The 15245-nt window shown below is 40.2% G+C and overlaps 1 protein-coding gene across 1 annotated transcript in view; it reads left to right on the top strand.

Annotated features, from left to right (window-relative positions):
- The window catches only part of MOGAT1 (monoacylglycerol O-acyltransferase 1), a 38829-nt gene extending 32284 nt beyond the window's left edge, over positions 1-6545 (top strand). The window contains exon 6 of the mRNA XM_081579458.1: positions 1002-6545. Coding sequence (XP_081435584.1) covers positions 1002-1156 — 155 coding nt within the window. The 3' untranslated portion in view covers positions 1157-6545. The remainder of the gene's footprint in view (positions 1-1001) is intronic.
- Positions 6546-15245: the final 8700 nt, after the last annotated feature.

Below are 15245 nucleotides of genomic sequence, written 5' to 3' on the forward strand. Positions count from 1 at the left end.
ATACTAGTGGTTTCTCACTGTAGAAAATTGACACAATACAGATAAAATATAAGTCCCTCAGCTCTCCCTTCTTCCCTCCGTGTAAGGGCTTAGCAGTATCTCTTGGCTGACTTTCTTAGCAGACTAAAAGCTTATAATGCACCTAGATATAGAACATTTTCAGTAAATAGGATTATGCTATATTATTTTGCAGCTTTCCCCTTCCTACTGCATTTTAGACTTTTGCATATGTATATATTTCATTTTTTACATTGAGATATATAATTGCATATAACAGATTAGTTTCCAGTGTTGGTTTGATATTTGTGTATATTATAAAAGGATCACCACAGTAAGTCTGTTTAATATCTGTCACCATACATGGTTTCAAAAATATTATTTCAGTTTTCAAAAAAAATTGCTGCCTAGAATTCCATTGAATGAATGGTCTGTGATTTGTTTAATAATTTTCTCTATGAAGATTTTTTGGTTTGTTTTGTTTTCTGCTGTTACACACGGTGGAACCCTTGTGATGAGGTGTGTTTTCTAGTCCAGACACTCGGCAGTGAAGATGTATATTCTTTTCATTTTTTAGGATGACATTACAAAGAGCCAGATTAGAGGGTTGATGCCTCATGAGTCAAGACTTCCCGGGGCAGTGATAATAGAGCACTGTGGTCTGGCTGTCAGCTGTACCAGAGGGAGCGAGCTGGTGACGTGCACACACAGCCATGTGCTTGTACCCCACAGCTGCAGCCAGCACAGTAGTTCATTTGACTCCAAGTCAAAACCACCAGTGCCCTGACAATCCAGCGTGTGCGGAGAAGGAAAGCTCTTTATTTGTCACCAGAAGAGATGGTGTGACCACTGCAGGCAGCCAGTAAAATGAAGAAGGGATGGGAGCTGGCAGGCCTGACAGCTTCTGATTGGAAGATCTTTCTAGGGCTGTCCATTAGAGGTGGTAGTCCGTGGGGGAGTGGTTTTGGTTTCTTACTTAACGATGCATTCTTTGTGTTTTGCAGTTGGCCGCCCAATCCCTGTTCATCAGACCCTGCACCCAACCTCAGAGCAGATTGAGGAGTTGCATCAGACCTACATGGAGGAGCTGAGAAAATTATTTGAAGAACACAAAGGGAAGTATGGTATTCCAGAAAATAAAGCTCTCACTTTTAGATAACAGTCATCTTAGAAGGCATGCAAGAGAGCAAGAGAACATCCCATTGAAAGAAAAGATATTCTAAATAAATTTTTTTCTTTAACAATGGAATCAAATTTTCAACTGTAAAATATTATGTATGGTGACAGATGTTGATATTTATCTGTGGTAACTAAAAATCCAGTGGGTGACTATAGGGTAAGGTTGCAGGTGATGGTAAGTCTTTTAAGTGTCTTTAAGGAGGAAGGTAAAAATTGTTTTACAAGTTAAGAAAAGGTTTAGAATTATTCATGGGCTTAAAAACAATGACAGCTTTAAAAGATAATTAGACCCTTTTACTGAATAATTTAATATGATGTTTTCACTGAGTGTGACATTTGTTCAGCATAGCTGGAACATTTACGAGATAAGTGTGTAAAATAATTTCCCATATAGAGCTGGAAGAGATCATTTTCTTTTTTCCTGATTGAACAGACCATTTGTTAGTGAATAATGTTACTTTTAAGACTTAGATCATTTGATCCTTTAGGTCATATCAACCAATGTGTTTTTATATAACACTGCAGAATTCTTATGCCATTTTGGAAATAAGATGAATCCACCATATGGAAACCCATGTGGATGAGAGCATTTCTTCTCTTTTCTCATCATGCTCAGAAATATTCATCATTGTCATTTGCTTAGAAATATGTTCATTTGCTACAGATAAGGAGGTCTTTTGGAAAACATGCTTTTGATGGGTTTTAAGACTTTGAAGGGCTTCCCAAATGTCTCAGATGGTAAAGAATCTGCCTGCAATGCTGGAAACCTAGGTTTGATCCCTAGGTCAGGCAGATCCCCTGGAAAAGGGAATGGCAACCCACTCCAGTATTCTTGCCTGGAGAATGCCATGAACAAAAGAGTCCATGGGGTGGCAAAGAGTCAGACACAACTGAGTGACTAACACACACACACACAAGATAGTGAAATTCCAAAAGGTTTTCATGGTAATAGAGGGGTTTTAATTTTCTCCCCTTATGGCCTCTTTAAGTAAGACAAGCTCTGAAAGAAAGCGTCTTTTCTGGTGAGATGTGACCAGTTCACAGTTGACTCAGGTTGGGTGATTCTCCCTAAACCGAAATGTCAGGTCTAAGAGTGGGAACCTTGTCCTTTCTGTTCATGGATGTCTCCTGTGGGCCTGAGTCAACTTATTACACTTAGTACACATGAAATAAATGCTTGTTTAATAGATGTATTTCAAAGTGAACACACAAACAAACTTTGCCATAATGTTTAGAATTTTTAAAGTTATACCAGAAGATGAAACCTATTCTAAGAAAAGACCCACTTTCAGAAGGCGATGATTTATGTCTGATTGTCCCATGCTGGTAATTGACAATACTGTGGGCTGGTTTGTAAGAAGCAAATCAGAAGGTAGATGCTGAGAATTAGTCGAAAAGTATTAAGTAGTTATTCATTAAGTAAGAAGACTATCTAGTTTTCAAATGATCTCTGCTGCTACATGTCTTTCTATACCTCCTGCACTCTCAGTATTTAGGGGTAACTTTATTGAGTTGTTCTAATTTATTGTTAATATGTGTTAAAACTCATAATTTTTAAAACAGCAGGTCCTAGGCGAGAGCCTAGATTGGGTTTAGCAACAGCAAAAGACAGTCATTCTGGGTAATGGCCTGAGGAGAAGATCATTTCATACAGGGAAAACGGAACCTTCTCAATTGTTCTATAGAAGACTTTTAGGCTGGCATCCCTTTGGCTTCATATGGTTGGGCTGTCCAGGAGTCCACTGACCCATGGTCTTAAAACTAGATCGGTTTCTTTGTCAAAGCCAGGAATAGGACACATCCTACTTTATCCTCTCTCTCTCTTTTTTTTTTTTGGCCACACTTCATGGTTTGTGGAATCTTAGTCCCCTAACCAGGGGTCAAACCCAGGCCTCAGCAGTGGAAGAAGTCTCAACCACTGGACTGCCAGGGAATTCTCAGGACACATCCTGTTTTAATAGATGCAGATAATTTGACTATAAATTCTTTTTTGTGTTACTCAATACCAAACAAATGTAAAAGGAGAACCATTTACTTGAAACTACGCAACTACCCTCTAGCTGCCTCCCAGGTGGCTCAGTGGTAAAGAATCTGCCTGCCAAGCAGGAGATACAGGTTTGATCCCTGGCTCAGGAAAATCCCCTGGGGAAGGAAATGGCAACCCTTTCCAATATTCTTGCCTGGGAAATCTCATGCACAGAAAAGCCTGATGGGCTACAGTCTATGGGGTTGCAGAGTTGGATACAACTTAGCGACGAAACAACACTCTAGCTGGTCAAGGGTGAGTTTTTGTGAGCAAATTGGTGAGGCCCAAATAACCACAATAACCAAAGCTTTTAAGTATAAAACCCATGAACTTCATTCCTTTGGAAAAGTTTATGAAAATCTCATGACACAGTCTTTTGCAATTTCACCATGGTATGAATTTTAATCTCACAGAAGTGAGGGACCAGGCTTGACCACAAGCCTCCACTGGATTGTCTAGTGAGCAGTTAAAGCCCATCTGTAGTAAGCAGAAGCCCTGAAAAATGGGAAGACTTCTGCTCTGATTAATTTATCTAGAATTTTGCTATTTAAAAGATCTAGACATCAGTCTTTTTAATTTGGCACACATAAAATCTTATTTTTAGGTGTGTGTTAGGGAGTTTATCTCTTTCTTTCTTAGGGTCTCCCGAGGTCTTAATTCAGCCAAGCCAGAAGTCCTTTCTTAAACTCAAAGCATAGTTTTAAGTCCCATATAGTCCTACAGATGGGAGGGGAATATTTTGATAGGAATTTTTGCTACAACGCAATGTGAGCAATATGTTGTATTCATTAGTATGATTTGATGGAAAGCTCTTCAATTTTAGGGGTGCTGTTCTACTATGTAATTGCCCATAAAATTTAAATAGCAAAACGACAACAAAAATAACTCCAAGACACCGGAAGGGCTTGTTGCCTTAAGAAAATGTGCATTTATGCTCTTTGATCTGGACATTTCTTTCTCCTGTTTCCTGTGCACACCATGTACAGGCTGAGTCATTTCCTTTGTCCTGCAGCTAGAAGTATTTAAATTGTCTATACCCAGCTCGGTCTGTTAACACTCATTGAAGGCTGCAGCTTCGGTGCTTATGAGAACCAGCCGGTTGTGCTCTCTCTCAAGGGGAACCAGGGCAAGGGATGCTCCGTGGTTTACGCAAACCCTTCACCATGACTGTGAAAACAAAGTCTCTATAAATCACTGATGATGAGTGATCCTCTACTGTGTGTATAGGGTAAAGAGTAAAATCCCTACTTCCAGTAGAAGTTTCATTTCTGTCATGGGACACACAGGAGGTGGAGTCTAGATTCAGTGTCCTTGTTTCTGTAACTTTGCATATCTTCTGAACTACCTCACTGGTGCAGATTGCCAAATTTGTGATAAATCAGAAAACATGTTTGGGGCAGATTATCTGTCTTCTTTTCCTCTGAAACAAGAGACAGTGTTAATGGGATCTGTCAGCTTTTCCCCCAATAGCCCAAGGTTGCTGGTTCTCATGTTTGTTTGTTTTTTAAATTAAATGATAAAATGTCTATTTGTGCGGCTAAGAAGAATTCCTTCTAGTAGAATTTGTATATCTTTTTAAAGGAGAAAATCAAGGCAAATGTCAATATAACCAAGTAGTTGCTCCTGTTTCTGTGGGATGACAAACGCAGAAGCAATTCTTTATATTTAAAACAAAGGGATTGCTCTCATGACTTGTATTTTCATTATTTTTAATTAATCTTTCCCAAATGCCATCAGCTGAGTGCCTTAATGTATTATATGAGAAGAAGGAGGTTATCTCAATCCACAGATAGGTTTTCCTAGGTGAGGATTTCCTAGGTGGTGGAATCTCTGTGTTGTGTATGTTTTGAACCCGGCTCCAAGAGAGCAGACTACTGCTGTTTCTGCATGAATGACTGAGGCACTGACCTGGAAGTCCGATGGATGGTGCCATGGGAGCCAAGTATTCGAGCCAGAAGGGACTGCAGGGTCTGTCAATTTCTCCTGCTGCAGATGGAGCAGTTGAACCCCAGTGAGGCTGAATATAGATTGGAACTGACTCCACGTTCCAGGTTGAACAGGAGGTACCACAGTCCCATGACTGTTGATTAGTAAACCCAAGAATCCTCCTATAAAGCAGAAGTGTCCAAAAAAGTAGAGTAGGATTAAAAATACACTTAAGGCAAGGGATTAACAACTCGGCAGCAAGCTCTGTTTTGTTGGGATGGAGAACATTTTTCTTTCTTGAGGCCGGTACACCGCATTGTTGATTTTTCCCTTTCGCAAGAGCTATTTTGGTGATGCGTCTGGGCAAAGCCCAAGTTTCCAACAGCGAGTTTGACCCCTGGAGCCTCCTGGATTGGAGCTGCAGGATGGGGCAAGGTGTCTCGGGCCCAGGGTGAGTGACAGACCCTACAAAGATCTTCCCTCTCAGCTGCGTTGTGATTGCTAATGCGGCCAAAGCAAGCTCAATTACTCAGAGGTGCAAGACAGGGCTTCCGTCACCTCATGGTCAGCTCCAAGCCCCGAGTCCATTCTGACTCTGGCCTCATCCAGCTGGGTTTTTTGTTTTTTTTAAATAGCTCTTAAATTCTGGTTAAGAATTCTCTTAGGCTGTCTTGAGAATAAAGATAAATCTGACTTTCCTTGTATTCCCAAGGGTTTGCATGATTCTCCCTTGTTCCCTTTGCAGAGCAACTTGGAGCTTCAGGTCTTTCTGGTTGGATTTCAAACCCTCATTTACTGAGGTGCAGTCATGTTGAGACAACCAGAGAAAATAACTATCCCACTCTTTTCTACTCTCCAGGATTCCATGTTCAAATCATCCTTTAGTCCCTGGCCTTCCACTAATTGACTAAGTGACTTGGGATCATTGAGTTCCTACGTAAATAGAGTGAGGAGTGAATGGTCTGCAAGGTTTCTTCTGGCTCTATCTCTGTGGTCCCTCCCTGGCCATTTTTCTGTCTTCATGATGACATTTAGTTGGAGACGCAGATTTACCTACTGACTTTTCCTGTAGTTTCCTCATTTGATTGTGTTCCCCCAAGACATGTGGTGAGTTCAAACAATTGTCTCACTTACCTGGTATTTATAAAACACAGAGTACTACCCAAATTTCTCCAGCATTGCAGTGACTGTTACTCACAGTGTTTCTTAAGATACAATTTAAGTCTCTAAGTAAAAACCAGAGAAATCTCTGAGACTGCCTCCTCTCTAGCATTCAATACTAGGGAGTAACAGTTTATTACATGTTAAATCCTATAGGAAATGATGAATTTTTATATTTTCTATGTTGGACACGTGGCTGTGTGCTTTTTAAAAGTTGTTTGTAATGCTTTGACCAATAAATGTGTTTCATGCCCAAGCTGTAGTTGTGTGAGTATGATGTGTTTCACCTGGATGGAATGATTTTCCTTTGTTTACACCTTGACAAGGCTAAATTAACTTGACCTTGAGACTGAATATAAGCAGGGTAATTGTAACATAACAGTGAGCACTGCAAATTCTCCTGCTGAAGAGTCAGTCCTTCAAATTCACTTGGGATAAAAAAACAAAACAGGAACTTCTCCGGTGGTCCAGTGGTTAAGACTCTGCAGTTCTACTGCAGGGGCCATGGATCTGATCCCTGGAGGGCTTCACTGGTGGCTCAGATGGTAAAGAATCTGCCTGCAATGCCGTAGACCTGGGTTCAATCCCTGGGTGGGGAAGATCCCCTGAAGAAGGGCATGGCAACCCACTCCAGTATTCTTGCCTGAGAATTCCATGGACAGAGGAGCCTGAGGAGGAGCCAGTCCAGAGGGTGGCAAAGAGCTGGACACAACCGAGTGACCAACACTTTCTTGGGGAACTAAGATGCCCGTGCTGCTCACAGGAGCCAAAGAAAAAGCAAAAAGAAAAAAGACAAACAGAAAGCAGGGGCAGGACTAACCGAAAAGCACAGGTGTGCAGGATGCGGCGAGAGCAGGGAACGGTGAGAGAAGAGGAAGCAAGTCAGGAAACGGCTGTGGTCTCGCTCGTATGGTAGGAATAAGTGTGAGATCTCTCAGATCCAGAAGTATTCAAAAACTAGTCAAGCAGTTCATAGGTTCCCAGTCAAGTGAATCACCGCTAGTGGGTGCTGGGTTTCTTCTTTGGATGATGAAAATGTTCTAAAATTGGATAGTAGTGATGGTTGCACAACTCTGAATATTCTGAAAACCCCTAAACTCTACACATCAAATAGGTAAACTCTATGATGTGTGAATTATGTCTCAATAAAGATGTTTTGTAAACTCAAGTCAATCAGACATTTACCAAAATAAAGGAAGAAGCTCAAAAATTCCTTTTATTAACGTGTCAGAAATAAAATGGCCTCCCTTTGATGCCAGCACTTTGGATGACAAAATTTATGCCTAGATTTATAAGGCCTGTTGATGTTTCTGGTGTTCCCTATCAAAACAGGTGTTTCCCGTACTCAAAGTATTTTATTGGATGAAGGACATGCTGTTTTATTATGGTGTACAATACTGCTTTGACTTTAATTTTTCCAACTATTTTATTAATACTGTAGCTGAAGACTAAGTAAATATTATCATGTAAAGATAACAATCAATATTTATTGATCACCTCCAATGTACCAGATTCAGGGCTAAGTACTTTATGTGCATTGTGGCATTTAGCTCTTGAAATAGTCCTATGGATTGGTACTATTTTTACCCCATGGGAAACTGAGGCTGAGAACAGCTAAGGGCTTTGCTCAGGCAACCCTGATGGTGGGTGGTGGAGCTTGGACAGGACACCAGGTCCCCTGGCCAGAGCCCGTTCTTTGGGTGCAGGGCTCGAGAGCCCTGGGGTGTGTGCTGTCTCTGTCACTAGCTGGCTGTGTGACTCTGTAAGAGACCTTGTGTTCTTTACCTACACATGAGAAGGTGGGATTTGATGGTGAAGTTTCCTTATTGGTCTGTCTGGCTGTGATTCTATTCTAAAGCCGTCTGTATGTCCAAGACTCTCCCCTAACCTAGTGGGCGTGGAGCCATTCTCGGCGCTGAGAACAACCCTGGGGACTCGTTGTGAGGTGGAAAATGTTGTGTTGACCATTGAAAGGACTAAGAAAGGCTTATCAGTGGACTAGTATTTGTTGTCAAAGTTTAAAATGTTATATGAAGAATACTTGTTTAACTAAAAGTCTTGATTTGGGGAGTGGGAAACTACATAGAGCATTAGCTAGGGAAAGGTCACTTTTTTCAAATTGCATTTTATTTTGTTATTTTTTAAATTGAAGTATAGTGGATTTACAGTGTTGTATTAGTTGCAGGTGCACAACAAAGTGATTCAGTTATATGTGCCACACACACACACATACATATATATATTCTTTTTCAGATTCTTTTTCCTTGTAGGTTATTACAAAATATTGAGTATAGTTCCCTGTGCTGTGTAGGAGGTTCTTGTTGGTTATCTATTTTACATGTAATAGTGTATATATGTTAATTCCAAACTCCTAGTTTATTTCTTCCCCCTTCAAAACTGTATTTTAAAATTCACTTTATTTATCACATGTGTATATGTATATGTGTTTTCCTAAGTAACTTTAAAAATGTTGCCATATGTTCCAAATTTAAGAAGTGTCTCCTGTTTGACTTCTCCTTTGCCTTTTCCAGCTCACCAACATCTTTAAAAATTCAAAATGGGAAGGAGGCTTGATCTTAAGTTTGACACTGCATTTTACAGGTGATGCTAAAATAAAGGAATGCTCCAATCTTAGACGGACCAATTCTCTAAGAATAGGATCACATAATTTGTTATTTCAAATTCACTTAACTTTAAAATAACATTGTATCCATACATATGGAATGTAAGTCATATTAAATCTAGTGAAACTTGCAGAAGGGCTTATATAGATAGATATAGATACAGACATTGATGCATCTATACATATATATTTTTTTCATTACTGCTGTTGAAATAATACTCAGATAAAGGAAATTTTAAATCACTCAGAATAAGAACAAACGTGATTCATTTGGGAACTAGCTATACTTTTTAAAATGGAGTTGATTCCAAATAATATATAGTTGATTGAACTTAGTGCAGTTATTATTATGAGTAAGCACAGGAGATACGGCACAGTGACACTCCAATGTTCCTGGAGGAAGCAACACACTCTGTCGTTTCAGGGCAAGAGCATACCTGCAGCTGAGTAGCATTGCAGCTCCAGAGGGAGGGGTGACCATCCCAGCCAGGGAAAGACCTTGATCAGACATCCACCCACATGCCTCCCCTTTTCTATCTTCCTCTGTCATTCAGTTTTTTTCAGCTTTATGGCTTATGGCTTCTACTTTGTCCATAATCCAGGGAAAAGAAAAAGAAGAGAAAGAGAAGGGTAAGTTAACTTGCAAGGAGCAAGCAAGAAACTGCCTTTTTGTCAGACGTCAGGTCAAGGACCGTGAAAATAAGGAAAAGTCAATAAGAAAGCAAGGAGGACTGCATGGAGAAGGAGGATGTCTCATGGTGATATATTTCACGTTAAAGGATTGTTTACATTCCATTTCATGGCGTGTCCTTGTCCTGGAGGACTTTCAGTAACAGGTGACAGGAACAATGTTATTTCAGAAATGATGCCCCACCAAAAGAAGGTTTATCTTCCTCTTTACCCTTTCCTGGTGATGTCAGGACTGACTCCTTCGTTAGCAGTTCACATTTTATTAGCTCTACCAGACCACCAGGATAAGGATCTTTGCTATTTATTTACCTGATTACTGTTATAAATCCACTGTCTCTTACTTAGGTATCTAGACAGTTGAAAATCTTAGCTGGAAGTTAGAGGAGACCCTAAAGACCCATTTTCTCCCTCAGTACTATGCCAAGTAGACAGATGATATTAGCAACTAGCCCAAAGGTCAAATAGTCAAGTGAAAACAGAATAATAAAATGCTGTTTAAATCTGCCTAGGAAATGTGAGCATTAGAACTGTGTATTCACACAGTTATTGTTGAGAGTTTGAGGATACAAACCATCAGAGTAATTTGACTACAACTGCTGAGTTTAGATATTTAGATGATAGAGCTTATGCAAAGCAGTGGTCTTTTACCCAAATGGTCATTTGTGGCCCTAGAAACCTGTTTTCATAAGGAGCTATTGGTACTGAACTTTTGAAATACTCTGAAGCTGTTACCACATTCTTTTGGCCTGACTTTATTGCAGATATTATTTTCCTTTCCACATCTTGATAGGCTTAGAAACTGCCCCAGGGCCATTATTTCAAAGGAGAATTTTCTCTTCCATCCTGTCTGATTTCTCTTTGCCCTAGGCTCCAGAAACAGAGGGACACAGTGACTTCAGTCTGATCCTCTATCTGGGGTATGTAATGTGTTTTCTGCTAATTTACTGAGTTCCATCAGGGTTATTCTCTGCCAGAATTATTTGGCAAGAATCCGCTGAAGAATTACTTTCAGCTTTGTTTGTGGTTACTAGATTCAGTTGGAATTTCCTGTGTCTCCTGGCAATTCTGAGATTTTCGTGGAGGGGCCAAGGCCCTGGCTGCAAGGTGTGTTTCTGCCAGCAAATGCAAGAAGTCTGGGTACAGCATGGAGGAAGATGCTCAGGGCCCAGTTCTGAACATCTTCCCAGTCGATTTGACAATGTTGATCAACCACTGACTCAGTGTAAAGAACTAAAGCCCAAGACATATGTTTTGCCCTCTTAGGGGCTATAATAAGAAAGTATCTTACAGGGAGGAGATCAAACCAGTCTCAAACCAGGATCAAACCAAATCCTAAAGGAAATAAACCCTGAATATTCATTGGAAGGGCTGATGCTGAAGCTGAAGCTCCAATACTTTGGCCACCTGATGTGATGAGCTGACTCATTGGAAAAGACTATGATGCTGGGAAGGATTAAAGGCAAAAGGAGAATGGGGCGACAGAGGATGAGATGGTTAGGTAACATCACCGACTCAATAGACATGAGTTAGCTAACTCTGGGAGATAGTGAAGGACAGGGAAGTCTGGCGTGCTGCAGTCCCTGGGGTCACAAAGAGTCAGACATGACTTAGTGACTGAACAACAACAACAATCTTATAGGAAAGAGAGGGAAGCAGAGGTCACAAGATGAACACCGGCCCAGAGCTTTGGCCATGTAGACAGATGAGTTGTGGCTGGGGGATCTGGGAGGAGACATGGAGGGGATGGAATTGACTTGGGCTTGCAAGGTTGAGGACAATCTAGGTGAGCACAACAGGGAACCTCAGGCAGAAGAGTCATGGAAGAGTGGCCAGCTTGTCACAGTTTGCTGGGACTTCCCTGGTTTTAGCAGTGAGAACCTCTCGACCCCAAGCCAAGAGGGTGGCTGGCCACGGTCGGCTGGAAGGCAGAGCTAGTGGTTTCCTTGGCCTGTGGGAGGGGCAGTAGGGAGGCCTTTTGTTTTTTAATGCTGCAGAGAGCAACTTTTAAACCAATCTTTGCCTATGGTTACTGGGGCGGCGGTATGGGGGAGGAGGGATAAACTGGGGGATTGGGATTGAGATATTCACACTACGGTATATAAAATGGGTAACTAAGAAGGACCTACTGTATAGCACAGGGAAATTTACTCAATACTCTGTAATGGCCTATATGGGAAAACTATCCATAAGAGTAGATATGTATATAACTGATTCACTTTGCTGCACCCTTGAAACTAACACAACATGTAAATCAACTATACTGCAATAAAAACTATTTTTAAAAAAGAAAAAATAAACCAATCTTTGGAAAATGAATAATTCTAGCTTAGCTACATAGCCTATGATACTCTGCAATTTCTCATCTACTGGGAGTTCAGTGTGAATAACAGGCTTAAGGCTCTGGAAGGTTACCATATATCTGAGGGAGATTTTTGTCATGAACTCCCCTTAATTTCCTCTTTTGTCCAAGTGGCCTCAGAATTAATGACTGAATATTCGCCCAAAATCCGGGTCCCGTGGAGATAGTTATTCTTGGACTGTGACCATCTTTTCTGAGCTTCAGTTTCTCTTTCTCAGTTCAGTTGCTCAGTCGTGTCCGACTCTTTGCGACTCCATGAACTGCAGCACGCCAGGCTTCCCTGTCCATCACCAACTCCCGGAGCTTACTCAGACTCACATCCATCGAGTTGGTGATGCTATCCAACCATCTCATCCTCTGTCGTCCCCTTCTCCTGCTTTCAGTCTTTCCCAGCATCAGGGTCTTTTCCAATGAGTCTGTTCTTTACATCAGGTGGCCAAAGTATTGGAGCTTCAGCTTCAGCACAAGTATAAATTATTTTCTCTTATTATGGATTTCTAAAATATTTTTAATGAATGGCTGTCTAGACCCTGGGGCTTTTGAAACTCAAGATATAGTATACTTAGAGGTCTGAAACATTAGAAAATACCTAATCTTTACATAACATTTGCTCAGTTTTTGTTTTGCTTTGTTCTGCTTTATATGTGTCAAATATGTAAATAATTATTTATGTATTCATATTCACTTAAAAAATTTTATTTTATTTGATGTAAATATATATTTCATTCAAATAAATCTTATATACTTATTTGTTTTTACCTTGCTCCCAGAATGGCTATGGATGGAATAACTCTGCTAGAGATTTCATGATCTAAATAGTGACTTATGAAACAATAAAAAGGAGAATTAAATATAAGAATATCAAATTCCAGCTGAGTATTCACTTATACTATGAAGGTTAGATAGCATTACTGACTCAATGGACATGAATTTGAGTGAATTCCAGGAGATAGTGAAGGACAGGGAAGCCTCGTGTGCTGCAGTCCATGGGGTCGTAAAGAGTCAGGCATGACTTAGCAACCAAACTACAATTCACTTATAACAATAAAATTATCTCTTCTTTACAGAAGTAGTAGGAATTAGCAGTGACTGATGCTTTTACATCTTTGCCACTGTTAAACAAACACATTTAATCTTGGAACACAGCTTCTTAAACATTTTATATCCTTCCCACTCCAAGTACCTTGGCAGATTTAACTTGAGCTAAAGTTGAACTCCCCTCAACTGGTAATGTGACCACAATCAAATTCATAAAGAAATGAAAAGTTTCTCGTGGGAAACATCCATCTAAGTTATTCTTTCCCTTGTGACAATTGTTGAAACTGGGTTTAGAAAAACTATAGACTGCTTCAAATCAATTCCAATGCCAGAGACCCAAGAAAGCAGTAGATTTTTGAACATAAAAAGTAATAGATAAAAATGCATTCAACCTCATGCTGGTTTCATCATGGTGACAAAAATGTCATCACATCCATGTTTAAGTCAGGAAGAAGGAGAGAGGTGTCAACTCTCTTTCTTATGCTTCACTAGAATCTACACTATCTTTCTACAGTCCCTCTTGCAAGCTTTCTTGGCTATTTCATTGGTCAGAACTAGGTCACATGATCCTCCCCTCCCCTGCTCCCTTACAAGTATCTCTGGGAAAGTGAGTATTCACTTTCTACTCTCTGGAGTAGGGGTCAGCAAAACTTGAAGACTGAGACAGTAAATATGTTATACTTTTCAGGCCATTTGGTCACAATACTCAACTCTGCCATACAATGCAAAAAGCAGCCATAGATAAAGTATACTTGGATTGATGTGACTGTGTTCCAATACAACTTCATTTGTGAGCAATGAGATTTGAATTTCATGTAATATTCCTGAAATTTTCTTCTTCTTTTGAGCTGTCTCCAATCATTTAAAAGTGTGGAAATCATCCTTAGCTCCCAGGAGGTTATGAACGGCTTTGGAAGGCTTACCATGTGCTATGGCAAACAGGCCCCATACCGTGAGTATAGATTATTGGAAAAATGCTATCATGCTCAATCTATCAAGCCAATGTTAATTTTCCTGAGATAACAAAAACACTTGCTTCCCAACCCTGTTCTTTGTCATGAACAGAGTGAAGTTTACCAGATAGTTTTAATTCAGAAAATCTGTATTGCTGATTTCCTGAGTCAGGAAACCTTATATATTATACATATTTTGTTTCAAATTGCCCTGTAGTGACTGCAGAACTGGATCAGACTCTACGTGAGAAAACTCTAGAACAGTCTGGAACTATAACCAGAAAATTATAGACACTATTCTTTCTTGGAGAATTCCATGGGCAGAGGAGCCTGTGGGCTACAGTCCATGGGGTTGCAAAGAGTCGGAGATGACTGAGCAACTGACATTTTCTTCTTTTCATAACAAAGATTTTCCCTAATTGCTCAAAGGTCTGTTTGCATCAACTTCATCAAACTTCAGAGATAAAATTACTCTAGATACTAGTTAAAACAGGAGAGTGATGTATTAGGTACCTTGATCTAATGATTATTCTCTAAAATGTTACATGTTCATTTTCTATTCTCTTTTGAACTTCAGAGTTAATTTTATAATTATGTTGCATGTGTGTATTTCTATATAAATATTAAAATATGTACATATAAATTTAATATGAAATAATTCTAATATAATAATATGTACTATTGGTTTTTAGTCTACACTCAGCCCTTGAGCCTTCCTGGATGGCTCAGTGGTAAAGAATCTGCCTGCCAATGCAGGAGATGCAGGTTTGATCCCTGGGTCAGAAAGATTCCCTGGAGAAGGAAATGGTAACCTACTCCAGTATTTTTGCCTGGGAAATCCCATGGACAGAGGAGCCTGGCAGGCTCCATGGGTTCGTGAAAGAGTCGGACACGACTTAGCAACAAAACAACAATACCAATATAATATACACATATCTAAGTAATCTGATGCTTCCTTTAAAATTTTTTAAAAGTTTTATTTATTTTTATTTTTGGCTTTGCTGGGTCTTTGTTGCTCTCACAGACTTTCTCTAGTTGTGGCGAGTAGGGTTACTCTCTAGTTGAGGTATGCGGGGTTCTCATTGCAGTGGCTCCTTTTGTTGTGGACAATAGTCTAGAGGGCATGCAGGCTTCAGTAGTTGTGTTTCCTGGGCTCTAGCGCACCGGTTCAATAGTTGTGGGGCACGGGCTTAGTTGCTCCGTCGCACGTGGGATCCTCCCAGACCAGGGATGGAACCTATGTCTCCTGCATTGGCAGGCGGATTCTTTACCACTGAGCCACCAGGGAAGCCC

This window comes from Giraffa tippelskirchi, chromosome 3 (assembly GCF_054371585.1).
Source record: "Giraffa tippelskirchi isolate mGirTip1 chromosome 3, T2T-mGirTip1v1.2.pri, whole genome shotgun sequence".
Classification (NCBI taxonomy): domain Eukaryota; kingdom Metazoa; phylum Chordata; class Mammalia; order Artiodactyla; family Giraffidae; genus Giraffa; species Giraffa tippelskirchi.